We start from the raw sequence: 23,877 nt of genomic DNA, 5'->3' as shown, positions 1-23,877 counted from the left end.
CACCACTGTGGTGGTGGCAGCTGCCAACCGGGGCCTCTGGGCAGCCCCCTCCCTGGCCTTCCTCCCAGGTGACAGTGCTGTGGTGACCCTCCCTCGGGAAGGATGACCATGCAGAGAACACAGGTTTGACCCATCTTGCCGGCAGCGAGCTGGCTGAGCTCGGAGAAAACCTGGGCGGAAATGAACACAGGAAAACAGAGCGGATCATAGCAGGGCCCCACCCACATCCTCTTGGCTTTTCCCGCGTCTCCGCTGTCCAGCCTGCCTTGCCCCTGCCAGCACCTGCACCCCCTTTCCCAAGGGCTTTCTGGAGGCTCTGCCCAGGTGCAGGACAGGCCGGGGGCACCCCAGGGCTCCAGTGCCCAGAGCAGCCCTCAGGACGGCATGACCCAGCTCCCTCGTCCCTTGGGAGGTGTTACTCTGAGAGGCGCTCCACCCTGCCTCCCAGGGTCCCCCGCAGAATTCACCTCCAGCCCACGGCGGTGACGTGCTCAGCCACACACCTTGTGTGTGGCAGCTGTGATGATGGCTTGTGAGTCCACTCAACTGGGCCACAGTTACCCAGATACTTGGTCAAAGACCAATCGGGACACCACCACAAAGGTGTTTTGTTTTTTTAGATGAGATTAACATTTAAATCAGTACAAAGCGAATAAAGCAGATTACCCTCCATAACGTGGGTGGGCCTCACCTAATCAGCCAAAGACCTAAAGCAAAAGAAGACGAAAGTTCTCCCGAAAAAGAAGGCATTCCGCTTCCAGAGCCACGCATCCTTGTGTTCTGTTTCTCCGGGGAACCCTGACGGGCGCCGCTGCCTTCTCTTCCTGTCTCACTGTCCCCCTTTCCTACTGGTGCTTCCTGGGGTCACCCTCCTGCATCAGCGATGTGCCCCCGAGTCCCTGACTCCAGGCTCTGCTTCTGGAAGGATCCGAATTAAAACGGGGCAAGTCAGGAAAAGGGAATGGGCTCAGCTTTCAACACGTGCCAAGCGCTGTGCTGGGCACTTGACTAAGACCAACTTCAGTCCGCAGAGCCCCGTCTCACTGCAGAATCGCGGACGCCACCCGTCCCTCCTGCGACTCAAGGGACGGGAGAAGCAGCTCAGAGACTGGGCCGAGGACCACAGCCGCGCCTGCTCGAGGTGCACGTGGGCACGGCGGCACGTTCACCGGCCAGACTCTTCTCAAATGCTCCAGCGTCCGGTCGCAGACAGGCCCAATCCTCCAACTCCCCGAGCGCCAGCATTCTGGAAGCTTCTCATCTTTAAGGATCGCCTACTTAGTGCTTCTCCTCGATTTAAAATTTACTTTGACGTTTTAAATTACACAAACAGAAGTTCCCTCCGTATCAAACTCTCTCTCCTAGAAGGAAGCAGCCCCCCAGGAGACGTAAGGATGGAAACCCAGCCTGAGGGAGGAGGTCTCGGAGCTGCCAGGGTGGCAGGAAGAAGTGTAGCCCATGCGGAAGCCCTGAGCGTGGCTGGTAGTTTTCAACGGCACCCACCCCACGTGTGTCTGAAAGGGAGCCCCTGAGAAGGGGAGGGGACGTTGCGGAAGCAGCCAATCAGCCCGTTCGGTGAGGGCGCTGGGCCATGGGGGAGGGTGCCCCGCTGCAGGCAGTCCAGCCAGCCGCCCCCCCCCGGAGGGTGCTGGTTCTGATTAGGACCCTCCCCAACAGCACCTCTCACGTCTGCAGGTTTGCCTCCTGGCAGCTTGTGTCCATGCCATGTCCAATGATGTCATGTTGATGGAAAAGCTGATCAGCCCCAAGTACTGCTTCCAGCCGCCTCCTGCCCCTGCCCCCGGCTGGCTCCCCAGGGCCCCCCTGGACCAGGAGGGGGCCAGCTGTCTCGCATCAGCCCTGGCTCTGGTCTCTCCCAGCAAGTTGACTCCTTCCCTTGTTCCGTCAAAACGTGATTTCAGCGGTGAAATTCAACCCATGCATTCTCCTTCCAGTTACTCTGAGGTCCCCTTAGAGCAAGCATGTCAAAGGCTAACACAGGCCCAATAAACGAGGCATGTGGCCCGCGGGCTGCGAGTTTGACATGCTTGCCTTAGAGTCTCCTGGGAGAGGAAGGGAAAGGATTTCCGTTTCCACAGAATGAGTGGTGATTATCACACCAGGTTGTCCCATTCCTCATCTCACACGGATTTGCCTCATTAGCCCATCCCTATGCTCCTGTAGAAACTGGAAGGAGCTAAGACAAATGCACCCCAAAAGCCAGAGGAAGGGTGAGGGATCAAGTCTCCCGGTTTCAACCCTATTTTTCTGCATTGGCTTGGATGACCTTGGGGCCCAGCTGCTGGTCTGGAGGGAGGGCAGGCACCCCTGAGTGCTCCTGGCTTTGCCAGGCTGACTGAGAGCCATGGAAGCACAGGACTCAGAATCAGAGCACAAAACACAACCACTTAGGGCTCATCCCGCCCTGGTTTTGCTCTAAGGACTCAGGTCAGAGGCCAGAATGGCCGGCTCCTTCTCGGCCTCCAGAGACTGACAGGCAGTTGGAGGCTACAGTGTGGCCAGCAGGGGTCAGGGACAGAGTCCTCGGGGGCAAAGCATTCACCACCTTACTTATGGCATCCAGGAGGCCCCGAGGAGCCACGGCCACTCCCCAAGCCAAGAACGAAGTGATTCATGAGACTTGGGGTGGGCAGACCTCTTGCTCGATGCAATACATCATAAACCCGTTCTTGAGGCTGTTGGAGTTCAGCGCTGTGTCTGCACCCCAACACTGAGCCAAGGGGCTGCCACTAAAGGGGCTCAGACACACCCAGAGGCAGCAACATTGGCTGTTTCTGTCTGGATCATCTGCCTCTCCCCGCCCTCGATCACAAGCTCCATGAGGACAGGACTTTGCCTGGCCTCTTCCCCGCTTCGCGCCCAGGACCAAGCATTTTTAAGAGCTTAATAAGGATCTGCTGATTGACTGACCCAGCAGGCGCTTCAGTAACTCCCTGGGACTGGACACCCACTGGGCTGGTTTTGGAAGCTGTCGTCTCTCAGCTCCAAACCTGTCCTTCTCACTCTGCGGTGCCAGGATGGGGCTCGGCAAACTCATTTCCTCTTTGCCAGTCGCCCTCTGTGTGGCTCTGCCAAGATGGAGAGCTGGGGGGCAGGGGCTGCAAGGCTGGAGGAGGGAGAAGGGGCTCGCCTGGTCCTGCCTGCTTTCCATCCCCACCAGCTTAACCCAGCATCCGTTTTTCACAGCAGCTGGCTCCAACAGCGGTTGATTCAAGTTTCAGTTTCTCCCCCACAGCCAGCCTCCCTGCACCCCCTCAGACACACCAGCAGCGCCAGCTAGCAGCCCCTCCTCCAAGCTTTAGGTCCTAGCTTTGCAGGGGCTCTTCTCCCAGCTTCTAGGTCCCCAAGAGAGTGGTCCCCCCAAGTGTAACCTTTTCCTTGGGTTCCCCTAGGTGACCAGGGGTGCTCAGAGCTAAGCCACCTGGAGGCTTGCTGGGCCCCACCCTCAGAGGGTCTCACTCAGTTACAATTTGCATTTCTAATAGGTGCGGCTGCTGCACCTGGTCTGGGAACACCATCTGGTGCAGACCGAGCAGGGTGGCTACTTCCTGCAGTTACTGCCGGGTCCTCTGTGACCTGCTGGACCGACCCCCAACGTCACCCTCCCTTCGTGAAAATAACTGCTGTGGTTTCTGTCTTCCTGACTGGACCCTCCCCTGCGGAGCCAGGGCAGAGTCACCCCTACAGCGACCCTCTAGAGTCCCCACAGTATGGCCAGAAGCCACAGCAGCCCCCAGGGGCGTGACTAACCAGTTGGCCCTGAGCACTCCTGTGGCCACCTGGGAGCTGTGGTTTCCACTGCTAACGTGGAAAGGGAAGAGGCGAGTGGAGTCCCTTCCCTGCGGTCCCCTCCCTGTGTATATGCGTGAGCTCCACCAGAGACAAGGCAATAACACCAGCTGCTGTGGCTCCCAAACCATCCCCCGGGGGGAGCTGCGGCCGAAGGTGGCGGCAGGTTGGTACCACTGAAGACACCACTCCGACCGCTGTCCCGGAGGCCTAGCTTCCCACGGTGCCTCTTTATCGCACAACTCAGGCTGCACTGCCCAGAGGCAGCCCTTCGCTGACACTCCCAGCCCTGGATATGCGGACTCCTGTGCTAGGCCTTCGTGGCCAAAACCACCACCACCACCACCACCACCACCACCATGGCTCCTCCGCAGGCCCCAGCGACAAGAATGGGGAAGGCTCATCATTGGAGGCCTGGGCGTGGCACTGAGCCGGCCTGCAGCACGTCTGCTGGTCTAGGAGGGCGGAGGATGCCTGGGGCCTGGACATCCCCCCACCCCGCCTCCATCTGAAAACCCAACCTTCCCGATGGTGCAGAGCCAGGGGGGCTGCCTTCTATGCCCAACTTCAGAACCCCCACCTGAAGCTGGATTCACACAGCCACCTGACACACTTCCTTCCACCTCCATCTGACATCCCGTCCATTTCCACAATGGCTGCCCATCACCCTTCTCAACCTTTCCGTAATACCACTGCCCGCGCGTTTCAGGGCAGATTTCTGCATGTCTCCCTCTACCGGGAAGATGGAACTACGGTTCATTTTCCTGAACATCTGTGGCCTGCTGCCTGCAAAACCAGGTGGGAAGCACAGCCAGAGGGAACTCGGAAACATCCCTGACTCGGTGGCTCATTACCGATCTCTCCGGGCACGTGCCTGCCGCGGAAGCGAAAGCAGGCGGTGACATTCAGGCAGTTCACGGGCTGCTGTCCGTCGCGACACTGGGGCGCCGTGATGTTGATGGAGACGGGGAGGAAGATGGAGACGTCCACCGTGATGACCGGTCTCGCCCTGCGGGTCAAGAGAGGAAGGTGACTCAGTCGTGGGGACAAGCAGCTGCCAGAACCAGACAAGAACTAAACAGATGGGACAAATCCCAGGCCTTCAGCCCAGCACTTTACGTGTGAAGTCGCCCAAGAGACTAGGGCCCGGATGCGCTGCCGGTACTTTTCTCTGGTTCTTCAGCTTACTTCCTAATAAATGAAGAACGGTTAGCTTCCCAACAACAAAGGCAGGTTGGTTGTGAATAAAGCACATCTGGATGAAGCCATAAACGGGCCACCGGATGTTAAAATGCCACCAATTAGGTTCCGAGTTCCATTTCATTAGGAAGAAATGAGTATATCTGAGGAGTTGGACAGCCGCCGGCACGACCCGAGAAACAGATGCACAATGGGGACCCCCGGAGCCTCCACCGCCATTAGAATCACAAACTGCGAAGTTCCAGGCCCGATCCGTGGGTCAGGCTTCCCCCTTCAGTGACTCCCATCAATCCACTAAGTATTTTTTCTGAAAGACCTTGGACTAAAGGCGTCCCAGCTGCTAACAGCAAAGCACTTCGGAGCTGATGGAACCAACCCGCCTGGCCTCAGTGAAACCCCATAAACATCCCCTCTCCTCACAGGGACTCGGCCCGCCCCCCAGTGCTTGATGGATGGGCATCCCTGTTGTGACTCCCCGGAGCGGATCAGCCCATTGTGCTCTCCTGGCAAACATCTGCTCAGGGGCCGTTCACCTAAGCTGTGGCCTGACCTTCTCCTCCCCGCCAGGCCTCACAAAGAGACCTCTTCACCTCCACGGGGCCCTGGCCTTCGCGCCCTGGGCTGACATAACAAGATTAAGGGGCATTCGCGGCTGGAGAACAATGACCTTCCTTGTGCACGGTGACCCCTTCAAGAGTGCCCAGGGGGACAAGACAGATGGGAGCGAGGACCAACACCAGCTCTAAGGGAAGGAAGCCTGAAAGGAAACTCGGAGAAAGGAGGGGGCCGGGGGACACACGGCACAGATGGGGCCAGGGGATTTCACTGCGGCCACCGCTGCCAGGAGACGGGGGTCGAGAGCAACAGTGTGACAAGGACAAGGGAACTGTGGGGCTCACGGGGCCAACCCAGCTGCAGGACTAACGGAAGGCAGGCAACAGGACTGCCCGAGAGAAATCCAGTATCCTGGCCTTCCAATGTTCTTCTGTTCTTCTGGGCTCGTCCTTAGAAGATGCTATAAACAGCTTCTCCTGGTCAGTGTCTGTACAGACGCCCATGGTCACTCGCTACAGCCCCCCTGGCCCTTCACGGCCAGCTCAGGGGTTCCCCTCCCTTCCTTAGCAACCCTGGCAGTCGATGCCCACCCCTGCTGTGGTCTCTGTGTTCACGTACTAATGAAGGTCGCTGTCTATTTCCGAACCTGCCCCACCAGCCTGCAGGACCCCCGCCAGGGGCTGGGATCCTGGCAAATTCACTCCGATGGTCTCAGGACAGTAACTGTCCAAAAGCCCTTGATAAATGGCTGCAAACTGTATTCCATTATTTCAAAAGTGATTAAAAGTCCAGGAAAAGAACAGGAAAGCCCAAAGTTCCACAAAACAGACAGAGGTCCCCGGGAGAGCAGGTCTGCACCCTGGGGGAGCCCTTCCCTGCCCAGACTGTGAACTTGGTGCTCTGGGTCCCAAGCCTGACTCTGCCTGTATGCGAGACTGATGGCCTCTCTTTCAGATTCTCATCTGTTCAGCAAGGTAGTAGTACAGACCCGTGGGGTTCTCATGAGAACTCCGTGAATTAGTGCCTGTGAAACGCTTAGAACGGGGCCCAATCTCATCGTATATGTCCTAGTCATCACAGAAAAGAAGAGCCAGCGCCCTGCCAGCATGGCTCAGTGGTTGAGCGTCGACCTATGAACCAGGTGGTCACAGTGTGATTCCCAGTCAGGGCACATGCCCAGATTGTGAGCTGGATCCCCAGTGTGGGGCATGCAGGAGGCAGCTGATCAATGATTCTCTCTCATCACTGATGTCTCTCTCTCTCTCTCTCTCTCTCTCTCTCCCTTCTTCTCTGAAATCAATAAAAATATATTTTTAAAAAAAGAAAGAGATAATCTGCTGCTGACTTCCTTTCTGCCAACTGAGTTAAACAAATGTGAGCGCTGCAAGGAATCGGAAATAGAGGAAGCAATCATTTGATAGCCTTATTGTGAAACATACCTCAAATCACTCTACAGTTAGACTTCCACAACCCAGGGCTCTTGGAACATCACAGAAAATACCCCAAGAAACAAAAAGAAACCGATTGCTGAAGGTAAATTTACAATGAAAATTATAAACTACATGAAGGAACACCATGGAGGAGTGAGTACATTTAACAGATGTGAGAACTGGCATCCAAAGAATAACAGAAGCAGTTTAAAGAACAATAGTATGTTTGCTTAACGTTATTAGGAAATTAAGAGATAGATCATAAGGAAAGATTAACCGGCATGATGGAAAGAACGTAAAGATAATGTGTATCTGAGCTCCAGAGGAAGGACTAAAGAGAATGGGAGAAGCAATAATTGAAAAAATAATGGGTTCACATTTTCTGAAATAAATGAAAGGTACACATCTTCTGATTTTTAGTAAAGTCTGGAAAAAAAAAAAAAAGAAAGAAAGAAAAGAAAAGCCAGCCCCTCCCATCACCCCAGGGGCCACCTGGGACATCTGGTTCCTCCTCTCACGGCAGAGATTTGCAGAAGGTGCGGTGAACAGGAAACAGAAGTCAGCGGGCCAGACAAAATGATGAAAGTTGTTCAAACAGAATCCTTTGAAATGACCCGCGAGGACCTTCCCGGGCACATCTCCCTCCAACATCAGTTCCCTCCAACCTTTGTGTTCCAACTCCAAGTATTGTTTTTGGACCAGGCAGAGCCCAGAAATCTTTCATGGGCCTCTCTGATCACTTCCTTTGCCTCAATGGCATCACACCAGCCGCCTATCGTCCCGCCACAGGACCTGGCCTCCCCAGCTAATCGGAGAGAACAAACTTCCTGAGGGCAGAGCTGGCCCTGCCCGCACTCCTGTGGGCGGGAGGCTGGGCTGCCCGGGGCCAGCCTCGGAGATGAAAGTAGAGGGGCACCTCAGGACAGCCATGCACATGTTCCCGAGATTTTATTTTGGGGGAAGCTGGTGGCTGTAATTCTTTCCGACGGCTGGCAGTCGTAGCTCATGTCCAGGTGAGGAACGAAGCCAGGCAGGGTGCCCTGGGCTTTCTCGGGGTCAGTGCTGCTGGCAGGGGCAGAGATGGGTGGACAGAAAGAGCCTGAACGGCTGGGGAAGACGCCAGCTTGCCAAACCTGCCCCAAAGCCATCCATCTCTACATAGGAGATAGGGGACCAAGAAGCAGACTCAGAGGGAGGCAGATGTAACCTAATTTATGTCAGAATTGCTCACATTTATTGAGCACTGAGATTAGGCCCCGTTCTAAGCGTTTCACAGGCACTAATTCCAGGAGTTCTCATGAGAATCCCATGGGTCGGATCTACTACCTTGCTGAACAGATGAGAATCTGAAAGAGAGGTCAGCAGACTCACATAGAGGCAGAGTCCGGCTTGGGACCCCGAGCACCAGGCCCCCGAGTTCACACTCTCAGCCTCAGGGGGATTCTGCCTCTTCAAAGTATTTGGGGTTCCCCGGGAGTTAACTGTACCCTCAGAAGCTGAAGGCACTGCTGCATGAGAGGGACCTGGGGTGAGGAACCACATGGCCCCTGGGACCCCTTCCAGCTCTGAGATCCTACTTGCCTATTTTAGAACGTTCTGCCATCGGGTTATTAACAAAACCTACGAGTTGGCTCCCACTCCAAAGTGTAATTCTGCCTCCTCTGACTCATGCAGACAGAAATGCTTGGAGATGGTTCACGGGTGGGATGGCGGCCCACGGGCCTCTGTAGGGGAGATGCAGGCTGCCTGGGCCCCAGCGCACGTCCCTCCGCTCCACTGCTACCAGGGAATGATGCGCTGTCCCTTGGGCAGAAGGCTCCTGGTCCCTGGGGGTGGGGAATGACGAGGCAAGGAAGGGAGGATGCAGGGTGTGAGGTGAAGACATGGGACAGGACAGCGCTTCCCGGGCCCCTGAGTGTCACGGCACCCACGGGAACGATCGTATGAGCACAGCATCTGAACGAAAGGGGAAAAGGGCCGTTCATGGCTAAACGCAAAACCCCTATGGCCCAGGATGCCGCAGGCACTGCCTAGGAGCTCCAAGGATGCTCTCTCTCACACCTGTGAGCCACTGCAGGCCCACCAGCTGGAAACCTGCAGCAGAGAATAACAGGAAGGGTAGCACTGGCCCTGGCCGGCGTGCTCAGTTGGTTAGAGCATCCTCCCAATACACCAAGGTCGCAGGTTCGATCCCCGGTCAGGGCTCATACAAGAATCAACCCATGAAGGCAAAAATAAGTGGAACGACAAACTGATGCTTCTCTCACTCTCAAATCAATAAACTAAAATATTTTTTAAGAGAAAGGGAGCATTCCTGCGGACTAAGCACCTCAGCCGACAAGGAGCAGGACAGAGGGAATTGCTGGCTAAGGTGAATGACTCCCCCAAGTCCCCCCCACCAATCCCACCCCTCACCCACAAAGAATGTAATCCAAGAAGCAAGAGGGAACATCTCACCTTAGAAGAACCACGCTGTCGGACATGAAGGCTCCAATAGTTACATCTGAAAGCCAGAAACGTGCAGATTTAGAAACTTGCTGAGGCCTATCCCCTCTACCCCAAGGCTCTCCACAGCAATGGGGCCTGGCCTCGAGGTCGGGCCGCTGATGGCCAGCCTCTGAGCTCCAGAACGGTCCTGTCAGAGTCAGAGCCACACGGGCCCCTATGGCAGCCAATCACCAGGTGTGGCCGTCGAGCCTTTGGAATGTGGCTGGTCCGCACCGAGATGTGTTGTGAGTGTAAAATCCAGACGGATTTCAAAGACCTCGTTCAAAAGAACAGCCACCTCCTTAATTTCCATATCGACTATATGTTAAAATGATAATACACTGGATATACTGGGCCAAATAAAACTGAATTTTTAAAATTCAGTTTTAAACCAAATAATTACTGAAATGAATTGAATTCCACCTGTTCTTTTACGTGACTAGAATATTCTAAACTACATATGTGGGTCACATTATGTTTCTTTTGGGCATCCATGAATGAGAGGGCTACCTGGAATTACATGATCGTGGAGAAAGCCCCAAGTTCTGTGGAACATGTGACTCATTTCCACTGCCCCCCTCCCTCTCTGCCACCCCAGAGTCGCTCAGCACCCTTGTCTGAACAACAGAGATGATTATCCTACGTCTTCTTCAAAAGCATATTTTCGGAAAACATGCATTCAATATTTGTCAAACATAATATTAAATGTGTCCGATGTACTATTTATGAAGTACTTAAATATGTAATAAATATAAGAAATTAGATATTGAATTCAGAAAATACTTGGTAAACTACACACCAAAACACAAGTGTGAGCTGGCAGTGGTTATTCTAAATAACTTTAATTTAGGAAGCATTCACTCGCCCAACAGCTCTCTGCCTTTCTTCCCGTCTCATATAAGCCCTCAGCCCTGGGGTTCCCATTACTCCTCGCAGAACCCAGCACCTGAGTCCAAGAGCCTGAAGCCCTACGTCTACCCAACACCCTCACCGGGGAAACTAAGAGCAAATCCAGGAACTGTGTTGCTGCTGAAATGTTTGCGGTTGGGTACGCTCGCTCGTTTTGTTATTTTTGTTACGCAACCGTCTTTTTAAATTGATTGAATATCTGAAAATAAAAGACCCCGATCCACTGGCCGTTTCTTTTATGAAAAATGCAAGACAGAGTCAGATTCCTCGTGAAGTATTAACACACCTGCTCAGCACGCATTTATAGAGAAGCAGGCTAGGTCCTCGCCCACCACAGTGTGGTCCCTGCCAGTCCCTTCAGTTCTCTGAGGCTCAGTATCCTTGACTGTAAAGTGGGGGGGGAGGATGCCCCCATCTCCACCTACCTACGGGGGTTATTATAAGATCCCCATTGCATGTGGAAGCATTTTGCATATATTAAAGCGCTAAGCCGTCGTAAGGCATTATTTAGGGATGGCCACAAATTGCCAGGGACAAGAACTGCTCTCTCAAACTGAAAAAGGCCCATGAGGCTCTACAGGGACAGCAACGTCCACACTGCCCCTCTCCTATCCCCACTCCTCCTGGCTCTGTACCGATGCGAGGGGTGCTCAAAACCCTGGGAGAAACTACAGAACTCGGTGCCCTCCCACAGGATTTCATGACTTCTCCCAGGTCCTCCTGAAGCACTCTCGGTGGAAAGAAACATCTTCTCTAGATAGATAGCAGGGTGACCTACAGTTCCAGGGAAATTTTTTCTGAATTCCACGATGATTTTGGATTTTTAAAATTCTGATCTCTGTTTCCTTATCTCATCCCACTCCATCCCCTTCAAATACCTGAATCAGGTATCACTTGGGGCTGGGGTTTGAAAATCCTACATTTTTATTCAATTTGCTTCAACCACCGCAAGACACTGGCTCTGAAGACGAGCCAGCCAGCCAGCCAGCCAGCCAGCCTGAACGGGGAAGGTCTGCTTTGTTCGTCAACGGTTTTCTTTTTGCTCAAAATCTTTCAATAATTTTCATGCAGGGGGAGGGATGGTACTCAGTCCCTTTTCCCCTCTTGAGAGTAAGAAAATTCTGACTATGATTAAATAATATCAAGGAAGCTCTGGCCGGTATGACTCAGTGCTTGAGTGTCATCCCGTGTACCAAAAGGTCACTTGTTCGATTCCCGGTCAGGGCACCTACCCAGGTTGCGGATCTGATCCCAGATCGGGGTAAGAGCAGGAGTGAACCGAACAATGTTTCTCTCTGACACCAATGTTTCTCCCTCTCCTCTCTCTCACCCTTCATCTCTCCCTAAAATCAATAAAAACATCTTTAAAAAAATAATATCAAGAAAAACATAAGGTTTCACTATTTATCATTTTTAATGTAGACGTGCTTTTTTTTCTTCATGAGAAAGACTGGCAGCCACAGAATTCACTGTAAAATCCATCCACCTGATGCTTCCACTCTTCAGAGTAGGTCATTTAAAAACCCCAAAAGTGCCCTGCGGACATGGCTCAGTGGTTGAGCATTGACCTGTGAACCAGGGGTTCATGGTTCAACTCCAGTCAGGGCACATGCCCACGTGTGGACTCGACCACTCGGGGTCGTGCAAGAGGCAGCCATTCAATGATTCTCTGTCATCATTGATGCTTCTCTCTCTCTCTCTCTCTCTCCCCTCCTCTCTGAAATCAATAAAAAAAACATATTTAAAAAAATAAAAACCCCCAAAAGAGACTTCCACATTTTCACCTTAAAATCAAACACCAGGCCAAACACCCCCTGCTAAGGGTGTGAATTTTCCTAATCCTAAAGAGACATAACCACGCTACCTCGTGCATTTTTCCTTCGTGTATCTCAGTGGTTCTCAACCTTCCTAATGCCGCGACCCTTTAATACAGTTCCTCATGTTGTGGTGACCCCCAATTTCATTGTTAAAAATTGAACATAATTAAAGCGTAGTGATTAATCACAAAAACAATATGTAATTATATATGTGTTTTCTGATGGTCTTAGGCGACCCCTGTGAAAGGGTCATTCGACGCCCAAAGGGGTGGCGGCCCACAGGTTGAGAACCGCTGGTGTACCTCATCTGCCTTAAGGGAAATCGCTTACCGGGATAGCCGTTCCCATCCATGTCAATGCCGCCTGACATGGACTGTCCGAACATCCGCAGGACTGGGCTGATCTTCCGCCCGGACAGTTTCTGAAACAGACAACAGGGAAACTGAGTCACCGGAAAGGAGCACAGTCCCGGATAAGCCCCGTGACTGTTTTAGCCCAATTCCTGAGGACACCTGGTCTTGACTTTGTTAAAAGAACAGCTTACAAAAAAGGAGTCCTGATTTGATCAGGGAGTCTTTGGCAGGCAGCTAAAGACCACACACTCCTTTACTATTCCTTGCCTTCGCCAGATGCCATAATTTACATTTGTTTCTAAGTTCAGGGGCTAACGAAGGAGCTACCCCGCCCAGTGTGTTGATGTTTTGACATGTTCAGTGAAGTGTGAAGTGGATAATGTGTGGCTGCCCTTTCTAATGAAGGTTCTGTGTCGTGTTTCCACGGGGAGAGCTGGCTGAAATTCTAAGAACATACTTTCCCTTATATCACCCTTCCCAAACATGTAACTAACCATGTTACACTCCTCCCCTAAGCGGTACACGTTGGAGTCTTTCCCTAGGCGGACAGGCAATGCGCATGTCTCGATGGACCAGCCGGCCACGGGCGACCGCCTCTCCACGCAGCCAACCAGAAGATCCGCCGGCTCCTGAGCTCCCCTGACAGGGTGAAGCAGCTTTACCTCGGAAATCTAGAACCCCAAGGCCCTGGACCTCCCATGCACTGTAGGAAACCCCCAAAATTCGCTGGAGCCGCCTCCCTGAAGGGCAGCTCTCAACCAACCATTCAGAGTTCACGGCCCGACCAACTCCAGGCACTCAGGCATCTGTGCTCTTGATTCATCATTCATCACCGTCTGTTCACACGGTGGATCAAGATGATCTGCTTATAAGCAACCTTCGTCATACATCGACCTTTGTGGGGCTCAGCCCCTCACAAAGATACCGAGCTTCCTGAGTCAGAAGAGTCCTATCTTCTGGCATCTGACCCGTCCCGCCTTCTCTGTCTATACAGTCTCCTTGTGGAGGCTCAGTCCATGACACCCTCATGTAGGTGACAAGGGAAATGCTTTGTTTTCATGCCACGCAGCAAAACCAGGCACACAGATGCCCAGGGGCTCCCTGTGGGCTTTCTCCCCTGACCCTTTTCCTTACTGGGCCAACCTCCAGAGAAGTCACCAGGCCGGGGGAGGGGAGTTTCCATCGGATCTACAGATGGACCCTAGGCCAAGGCCATTCCCTGCGACAAACAGCCCTCCACTCGCCATCTCCAGTGAGGCCATCCGGCAGGAGATGAGCGAGCATCAACATACAAGTCAGAACCCTGTCGGAAGCACTGAAGACATGTGTCTCGCTCCCAGGCACGGTCCGCATCCCACATGGCCCTGTGTCAACAAATGTGGATGGACGCCACATCGTGGAGCCGACCACCTCGCTCTGAGGTCCAACAACGCCGGCGGCAGCCTGCCCTCCCTTTGCCTGTCTGAGGTCTGCTCGGCTGGGGCGCGGGGGAAGAGCGGAGGGGTGGTCCGCTTGGGGGTGGCGATGCAGGCTGACGTTCTCCCGCAGACATCTGCAGGCCATTAGGCCAGAAAGCCAGGAAGACACGTCTGCTCGGTGCTAATAACTCTAAATGAAAACCAGGAGCTCCACCAGGTTTGTAGACAGTGTCCTCCGGGCAGGAGAGAAGGGAGAGATCGCAGGAGCCGCCCTAACATGCCCAGGGGGCTGTGGAACCCAGAGAGGCACGCAAGGATCTTAAAATCAACCCTTTCCACGGGGCCCCGGAGAAAGAGGAACGAGCAATGTGGAAGAACTTGACTCCGATCGCACGATTTACCCAGCAGAAATAATACCGAGCCGGGCCAAGGAAAAGCGCCTGCCTCGCCCGGGGTTGTTTCTGATTTCCTCCCCGAGTTCGCCCACACAATGCCCGCTCTGTCCGGACCTGGGCCCCGAAGACTGTCATGAGAGGGTTTTAGTTTCCTTTTTCAATCCCTGACCTTATCGCATCCATAGGAGGCAGCTCGGAAAAGTCTAATCATAGTTGCTTCTTTCTTTTTGTTCTTTTTTGAAGAGCCCCAAACGACTTCTCTCTGTCAACGTTAACGAGCCAGCCTGCTGACAAAGGCCGGCCGGGCCCAGCTGCTGATCCCCGCTTCCTACTGCAGGCACCGCGCTGACCACACATTCAGACGTCAGCTGCCTGCCTGCAGGATTCCGCCCAGCAACGGAACAAAACACTGGAGTGCGGGGGAGGGGGCCTCGCAGGTTGCCTCCCCGTGTGGCTGGCTTCCGAGGTCCGGGAACAAGCTTCCAGAAGGATGCGTGGACAGTGACCCCGGGCGGTCGGCTGGCCGAGGACTCCCGGGCTCCCGGGATGATGGTCAGCTCCTCGGCAGGAAGACCCCAGGGGCCGCCACGACAGGGTTCTCGAGTTGAGAAAGACACCACGGATCCTAAACCAACACTCTTCACGGTGAACTCAAGAAAGAGGAATGAGTTCCGGGGCGATGTGCGAGAACCCTCAGCTTGTCGCCCCGGGAAAGGGTGCTCCCGACTCAGACTAGAGCAGCCCTGGTGATGCGCATGGCACCCCCAACTGTGACTGCAGCCCTCTCCCTTCGCTATGTTGGCAGAATCCCCTAAGAGCGTATTCCCACCATCCGTGGTTCTTTTCTGATAAAACGTGGAAGATCCGTGTAGATAAAGGCCCCTTGGAGCACGTACGTCTCACAGCGAAGTTTCCACATTCCTACGTTTTCCCACTGGGCTTCCGCCAGGGGTCCTTCCTCCGACGTGCAGCGGAGGGTGGTGGGTACAACGAAAGGTTTGGGAGTCGGACTGGCAGTTGCGATGGCCCTGTTGCCACATGTTGGGCAAGTTAAAGAACCTCGCTGGGCCACAGTCACCCCACAAATAAAAGGTGGGTGATAAAAGTACTCGTCTGGGACATAAGAAATGGGGCGGGAGGGGGGGTAGGGGAGGCCGGGGGAAGGTCAAGCAGGGGAAAAAAAAAATAACGTCAGCCTGACAAAGGAGTAACAACAACAACAACAAAGAAAGCCTCCCCTTAAATCAATCGCCCTAACTCTGGGTAAGAATTTGGACATGATCTTGTGTCGGCAGAGACATATGTACTACTCTTTGTAATATTTTAAGCAATAAAAAAAAAAAAAAGTACTCGTCTCACATGGCTGTTAGGAGGATTCAAGGTAAGAGGCAGAGCTGTCCCTCCACTCGGTATCTGCCCCCTGGAGTCACACACGGAGCAGGAGGCCCTGCCCAGAGGGAGCCTGACGCCCCACAGGCAGCGACCCTTGGCCCGTAAGCAGCCAACTTCTAGTGCAGCAAGAACAACTATGAATGTATAAGCTGACCTCCCAGGATGTACTGCCTCTAAAAATCAACTTGTAAAGTCTGTTTTTCCCTTACCTAGGAACTTCAGGACGGGAGCTGGTTTTGGTATTTTACTACCATTTCATTTTATGGAACATTTATAGAACCTTTTATAAAAGCAAGGCTCCGTTCAACACTGTATTTCCTTAGCCATAATCCTCTTCACGATGAGAAATATAAGCATGAGCAGGAAGGCGGGAGCACATAATAAGCGCTCGATAAGTCAGTATTTGCTGATGGGGAATTTCTCCGTTTGGGCTCCGTCCCTCCCTGTCCCTGACCCGCCGGGAGCACGCCACAGGCCTGGGCCCCTCTCCGCACAGACATCCTGGCGGTGCTGCTGCCCAGAGCACCACTTCCTGTTTCCCAGGGGCTGGGCTTGGCACCATCAGCAAGTTTGAACACCAAGCTGATACGACAAAAAACTGAACTTACCACTTCCATGTTCCCCAGTCTGGGGCACGAGGCCAGAGCGTAAGCCACTTCTCGTGTCACTGCCAAATGGGACCACAGCCCTTTGGCGGCTTTCAGGTCCCTCCTCCGTGGATCACAGTCTTTCTAGATCATGTTTTACAATAGACCCTTCAGCTTTAGCACAGACGGTTGACAAAGGAGTAACAACAACAACAACAACAAAGAAAGCCTCCCCTTAAATCAATCGCTCTAACTTTGGGTAAGAATTTGGACATGATCTTGTGTCGGCAGATGCATCCCTCAATGTCAGCAAACTCTGGAGTCTAGAAATGTCTTGCTCTTTCATCAGCAGTACCAATCGGTGCCTTTCACTAGAGGGTGGCAAAGCTAAGGGCAGGAGGGAAGTTGTTGGCGCCTCCAGCCCCCAGGGTGTGGCACAGAGGAAAGTGGAATGAATGGATGAACAAACAGTTCCCTCTCCCACCATTACCATCGAGTACTGAGGGACTATCCCGTCGGCGTCCCCGTGGTAGATGTAGACGGCGCCCGAGAAGTCGTCCTCCATGGGCGCGCCGACGGCCACGTCTGAGGGGAGAGAAACAGCTGCGGTGAGAAAAGCCACGTGGAATAACCTAAGAGCGGATTCCCTCATTCCTGCCATCATGTCTGAGTCCCTCCAAACCAAAAACGTCTCGGTTGTTGCTTGTTCAAGCATCCACTCAGGCACATAATCTCTCGGCAGGAAAAAAAAAAAAAGTCGAAAGAAAATGATAGGAGGTGGGAAGAGTTTCATTCCGGGAAAGCTCCTAGCTCAGGGGTGGGCAACTCCTGGCACGCATGCCACGCCAAACCCTCTCTTATAATCTTCCATATATAATTTTTTTCTTAATAACAACTTTTTTTTTCTGATAAATTCAGTGTAGGTGCATCTTAGATAAATAAACAATTTTACCTAACAAGTTATCTTAAAGACCATAGACATGGCTGACTTTGAAATGCAGTGGATTGCATTTCAGAGTAGCTCAATTTGGAAGCAGAAATTTATTGACCTTAGAGTTGACTTGGAAAACATTGGAAAAAAGCGATTCGAGACAGGAGTACCAGAGAGACGTGTCGAAAAGGAACTATTGAGGACTTGGAATGCCATTCCAGAAAATTTTTTCTGTTTAAAAAACTTTGCCACAGCGTTACTCTCCATGTTTTCATCCACGTACGCTTGTGAATCTTTGTTCTCAGTGATGAATTTTGTTAAGTCTCGTAATAGGAGTAGCCTGACGGATGAAAGTAGTAACTCGTGCATATCTCTGAAGGTCACGAAATAGAAACCTGATGTAGAATCTCTGTCATCAGTGATGCAGCAGCAAAAGTCCCACTGATAATATCAAACGGAGTCATAAAGTTTTCTGTCGGACTATCAGTGTACATGTATACATTAAAAAATAAATGTATTTTTCATCAGAATATACTGTGTTTTTGTCGCTCGGATGAATTTTTTTATTTCTACAGGTTCTTCACATACGTACACCTTAAGAGATATCAAGTAAGCGTAACATGGTCTCAAAAAATTAGGGTTGGCACGCAGAAGAATTTTGAGACAGAGATTTTGCTGGTTTTGGCACGCACTCACAAAAAGGTTGCCCACCCCTGTCCTAGCTCATTCTCTTAGGGAGAAAAATATCACTGAGCCACCCAAAAGAAGAAATACAAAGATAAACCTCTGGCCCAATTTCCGTCCGCCAGAGGGGGGAATTCTATAGACAATGGTTACTACATAGAAAAAGCCAACTCTAGCCCTAGGTGGTTTAGCTCAGTGGATAGAACATTGGACTGCAGACTGAAGGGTCCCGGGTTCGATTCCCAGTCAGGGCATATGCCTGGGTTACTGGCTCAGCCCCTTGTGTGGGGCGGGCAGGAGGCAGCCAGTCAGTGATTCTCTCTCATCATTGATGTTTCTCTCTCTCCCTCTTTGAATCAATAAAAATATATATTTTTTTAAAAAGTCAACTCTTCCTGGATGAGGAAATGTATACAATGGCATTTGCTTCAAACACAGAAAAATCTGACACTATTCTCACAAACTGACAATTCCTGGAACGAAGCCTAGATCTTCCTTATTTTTTGCCCTTTGCTTTTAACGAAAGTCATGTGTCTGCAGAAGTGAGGTCAAGGGTGAGAAGCGTGGTACACCCACGTGACCTCCAGTGGCGATCCCCCGCTCCTGAATGAAGGCCTCTTGGGCAGCCTGGCCTGAGGCAAGAGCGGTCCCCAGTCCCTCTTCCACCTCAGCCATTGCCCCGTGACATGGCTCCCGCAGGTCCTGATGTCTGACATCTGCCTCTGCAGGGAGGGGAGGAGGCTCTGAACAGGCCAGAGAGAGAGGCCACATCCGGGAAGGACAACTGCTGTCCAAACAGAACTACACATTCGGTATCCCCAACCCCCAACAATTAACTTATTCAAAAGTCAGTTCAACCCGGCCGGTGTGGCTCAGTGGTTGAGCGTCGACCTATGAACCAGGAGGTCTTGGTTCGAGTCTCAGTCAGGGCACATGCCCAGAGGTGGGCTTGATCCCCAGTGTGGGACGGGCAAGAGGCAGCCGATCAATGATTCTCTCTCATCACAGATGCTTCTCTCTCTCCCTCTCCCTTCCTCTCTGAAATCAATAAAAATATATTTTTTAAAAAGTCAGTCCAGCATGCTGTGACTATCAGGGGAGAGAATGTCAAACTCTCGCCTTGTTCATTTCACGAACAACGCGGTAGAGCCCTGTGGAGCCTCAGAGGCTCAGAAACAAGATGTATCTGCGCCGGGAGGAAGCTGGCTTGAGCTCCTCTGCCATCCGAAGCCCCAGGGGACCGGCCCCAAGGTTCACGGGCCCCACAATCACACAGCAAAACACACAGAGCTGACGAGACAGGACTCCTGGAAAGCCAATGCCCGTGGGCTCAGAGCTCAGCCCTGAGTGCCCGCACAGAGAGCATCTTCTCTGAAGGGGTCCTCTCCCCCTCCTCTGTGGGCAGGTAGATCCAGGAGCGCATCACGGGGGGGCCAGGTTGGAAGGCAGGGGGCAGGCGCTCACCCACCTGGGAACCCGTCGTCGTCAAGGTCCCCCAAGCTGGCGATGCTCTCCCCAAAGTGTGCGTTGTAGGCGCCATCCCCGCTCAGGGCCAGCTGTTCCTCCAGGGCTCCCTGGGAAACAGGATGGAGGAAAAACGGAAAACAAAACAGAAACACAATTAAAAAAAAAACAGAGCTGGGAACACCACCTCTCTAGCGCACCCCCATGGACAGGAAACACCTAAACACCTGGGCAGACTCAAAGGCACCCAAACCGCGCTCTGTGGGGGCAAGATGGGTCCCTTGTGCCTGGGCAGCATGGGGCTCTCCAACAGCCTGGGGTGCCTTTTGGAGGGAGCATGCAGGAGGCAGCCAATCAGTGATCCTCTCTCATCATTGATGTTTCTCTCTCTCTCTCCCCTCTCCCTTCTCCCTTCCTCTCTGAAACCAATAAAAATATATTTTTTTTAAAAAAATAGGAAGAGGTCCAAGAGAAATCAGAATACTTAGGTACTTAGGGTGAGCACTTGGCTTTAAGAAACATGGGCTGTGGGGGGTGAGATGTGGGGGTGAAATGTTCCCAGAGAAGATCTGGGGAACGCTCCTGCTCTAAGTGTCCACGCCCCGACTTAGACACATGGCCGGGCTATCCGTCCGGTCGCCGCCTGATTGCCTCAGACAAGTTAACACCCACGCAGATGTGTCAGGCTCCCGTGAACAGAGTGGCTGGGAGGGGCTGTGTGAATGCCTGCTGTTCTCATCTCCACAATGATCACCTCATGTCCCCCAGGCACCTCCCCCACCCCGGCCCCTCACTGAAACGTCAGCAGAGATGCAGGTGACCAGTGGCTGCACCAGGTACCAGGAAGCATCTTCCTTCCCTTGCAAAGAGTTTGCAAACATCCAAGAAAGCCCAAGGCTCGCGTGTGCCCTGGCTCCTCTGTCAATGGCTGCCCTTCCTTCCTGGCACCTGCCCGCCTGGTTACGGAGACACGTCAGCGCCTCTACCCAGTTGGGATAGCTAGCATCTTGTCAGTGCTTAAAAGTACCACTCACCGGTTATTTTTTATGATGAAAGCATGACATGTTTGCTATTTTGGATAAAGATAAAACTAAAAATCTGCCCCCAAGACCACCACCCAGAGCGATGTTATTATCCTCCTCTGTGTATTTGCTCTATTTTTAAAGGTGGTTTGTATACGCCGTTTTTAATCCTGCTTTGCACTGGTTATCTCATAAGCATTTTCTCCTGTTAGCTCCAAGGCTGGTGGTACCAGAATTTATTCATTTAACCATTCCCTCCTGGCTGAACACTCTTACTTCCAGGTCCTGAAAAGATTCCGCTTTCTCACTGGTCTCCCCACCACCACCTCCTCCACTCGGCTAAAGGGAAACAGAGGCATCTTTCTGCCCCATCACATCCCTTTCATGCTTCTGCAGAATAAGGGACATCTGATTAGGGCTCTTGGCCCCCACCCAGCCCCCATGCGGAACTAGGTGGCCCTGCTGCCTCACACCTCCACCCACTCACCCAGCTCCCAGCCCACTCCTGCCTGTCTGCCCAACTCCTACTCCTTCCTCAAGATTCCTTCTAGCCATTGTGTCCTCTGGGAAGGATTCTCTGCTGCCTGGGCAGATGCATGTACACACCGAGGAAGGGAGCACAATCTAGAGATGAAGCTCTGAATCCAGCCAGCCTGGGTTCAAACCCCAGCCCCACCACTCCTTAGCTGTGTGATTTGGGGCAGGTTACCTGACCTCTCTGGGCCTCGGTTTGTTTGTTTTTCACCTGAACCATGGGGGCCACTGGTACCAGGTGCACATTATACTGAACTCATTCACAGAGAGCGGGAGGAACAGTTCCTGGTACCCGGAAGGCACTCAAAACACCGCCATTAAGATTTTCTGAACCCCTGTGTGTTGGCAGTTGTAACTTTCCATCAGTGGAACACTGAGCTTTCTGAAGGTAGGAAGCTCGTCGCGGGGCGCAGTGCGGGGCCCAGAGGGTGCTCGGTTACTACTCGCTAGACATGTCCCCCTCCCACCCCCTGTCCACAGGCTGCCCAGCACTGTACTCACATTTCCTCTGTTGATGTAGACGGTGACCTGCCCCTCGTCCCTGATCTCAGAAAACATGGGGGCCCCCACCAGCAGGTCGGAGAGGCCGTCCGCGTTCAGGTCAACTGCGCATAAGGAGGAGCCGAAGTAAGAGCCCATCTGCAACCAAGTCGAGTTGCAACAAAGCGTTCAGTGTCTGCCCTCACACAGGAGGCCCTCGCTCTCCTCCAGCCCCGGACTCCTCACAGGCCCTGACAGCGGCGCTGCCCGCAAGCCAGAACGCCAAGGTGAACGGGCAAACACCCGACTTCCCTGTGTCTTGCAGCTGTGACGCGGGGCCCCCAGGCGCCAGGAGACCAGAGCTAACTGGCTCAGAGTCCCCTGTCCTGGAGCCCTACCCAGGGGGACACCCAACGGACCCATCCCGGGAGAAGGAGGCACTGTTTTTAAAAATACAAACTGAGGTTGCAAGTATAGGTTCCAACCATCATAAAAGCACCTCGTGATCCAGACATCTGACAAGGCCCAGCAAATAGGAATAGGAAGTTTCAGGGCACAGGGAGGTATGAAACAGGTGATCCCCTCCCAGCCCTGTGCACAGCTAAAGGCCAGTTAGGAACTCATGGGCTGAAGTGACAGAAAAAGGGAGACCTAGTGGACCATTGGATGGATGAGGGACCCAGCCAGGCTACACGGGCTCATCCTTACTCATAGCCTAATCCAGTCCCTATTACCTTAAATCGGGGTTTTTAAACCAAACGTGAATGGGATCCAGACAAGTGATATAACAGGTAGGAAACAAACAGCAGTGCAGTATGCTTACAGTGGCAAGTGACGCTAGGCTTCAGTGGCTAAGGCACAATAGGGAGTGGTGGAGACTGTGGCAAACTGGCATCCACAGACCCAGCGACGGGAGCAGCTCCTACCCAGCTCCGGTCAACTGCTACCCTGAGGAAGGCCAACCGTCCCATTGTCCAAGAGAAGCCCAAAATAAAACAATTTATTTGAAGGGCCTATTTTTTTTTAATGATAGCAACTAATTCCTATTAAAAACAAACAAACTTACTACATAGGACAAACAAACATTTTTGTAGGCTGTATCCTTTCCAGAGGCTACCAGCATGCAAGCTCTGATCTTTATTAGAAAGGCTACCCTTTTAACATCCATGTTTTCAAATAAAAGGGCTCTGGTTCTATGGACACGAAGCAGCCTTTTCTTTCACTGTTGCGAGTGTGTGGGCAGCTGACCCCAGGGAGTCTGACACAGGTGGAGGACACTCCAGACCCCTCCCTGCAGTGACCCTGGGCCAAGAGGACTCCGATGCCCTCTCCCAGGCACATGCCAAGGCCACGTGCACTCAACCCGCATGCGCCCCAACCCCTCATACCCAAGACAGGAGGGCAGGGAAGGTTCTGAGGCACGGGAGGCAGGGACACAGAAACCAGCTGCCAGTCGCCGACTCGGTGGCTGTGCCGATCTCCCTACCCAGACATGAGTAAAAGGACTGAGACCCAGGCAAGGTCCCAGGGAAAGACTTGTCTCATTCTAATGGGCTGTTTAACTTGGCGTGCTCTTCGGTGTTAACTCAGAAATCCCTGGACATGAAGTTCCCTATCTCTGTTTTGACATAACTGATGCATCACATACTCAGTCAATTCCGTAAAACTTCAGCCTGGCAACGGCGCGCTGTGGGGTGCGCGGTCCTTGCTCGGAGAGCTCCCGTCAGCCTGGGGATGCGGGGATGTGGGCCTCGATTAACATCTGGACTGCACACACACTGGTGATTCCTCATGTGTCCTATGCATGAAGCATGCCCACCAATGAAGACCAGAACTGGGCTTTTTCTTTCTTTTCCTTTTTCTTTCTTTTCTTAAGGTGAAGCCAGGAGATAAGACTATCTGATCAAATTCTGGCCACACGAAAGCAGAAGGGACCGGTGGTTTACTGAGTCAGACCTCTCTTGTGTGTGTGAGACTCCGCTAAAGGCATCCTTTGAGAGCCTGGGGTCATGACCTTCCCCTATGAAATGACAGAGACGTCAGATAGGCAAGAATTCCTCATATCTTCGGGAAAAAAGCGGAAGAAAATGCGTAAGGAGAATAAGGGTCTGTTTCAAAATCAAAAAGAGGCGATGGGGGTAAAGCTAGAAGACAGTGCAACCAGAGGGCAGGAGGGATTGGCCGACGAAGGGGTAAGTCTGGAATGGTGCCAGGAGCGGGCAAGACGAGCCCTAAAGAAAATGACAAGCAGCGCCCACGCCCGCCTTGGTCCTGGGGACTCTTCGCCACTAACGCACAGTTATTCTCTCTAACTCTGGGGGTGCTTGGAAACCTTTGCAGAACTGCTCACGGGCATTTTCCAGGGTCGCTGCTTTGCGGGTTGGAAATGTTAAAATAACACAGGCAGCC

The 23,877-nt window shown here is 52.7% G+C and overlaps 1 protein-coding gene across 1 annotated transcript in view; it reads right to left on the bottom strand.

The window, feature by feature from the left end:
• ITGA9 (integrin subunit alpha 9) overlaps positions 1–23,877 on the bottom strand; it is a 249,627-nt gene that overhangs the window by 193,820 nt on the left and 31,930 nt on the right. Inside the window, exons 7-12 of the mRNA XM_081105874.1 lie at positions 21,490–21,627; positions 19,437–19,542; positions 16,844–16,938; positions 12,539–12,629; positions 9,453–9,498; positions 4,665–4,819 (exon numbers count right to left, since the gene is read on the bottom strand). Coding sequence (XP_080962000.1) covers positions 4,665–4,819; positions 9,453–9,498; positions 12,539–12,629; positions 16,844–16,938; positions 19,437–19,542; positions 21,490–21,627 — 631 coding nt within the window. The remainder of the gene's footprint in view (positions 1–4,664; positions 4,820–9,452; positions 9,499–12,538; positions 12,630–16,843; positions 16,939–19,436; positions 19,543–21,489; positions 21,628–23,877) is intronic.

Source organism: Myotis nattereri (genome assembly GCF_964212035.1).
Source record: "Myotis nattereri genome assembly, chromosome: 14".
In the NCBI taxonomy this organism is placed as follows: Eukaryota; Metazoa; Chordata; class Mammalia; order Chiroptera; family Vespertilionidae; genus Myotis; species Myotis nattereri.
Note: the sequence above shows the minus strand (reverse complement) of the source record. Positions and strands in the feature narration are given on the sequence as shown.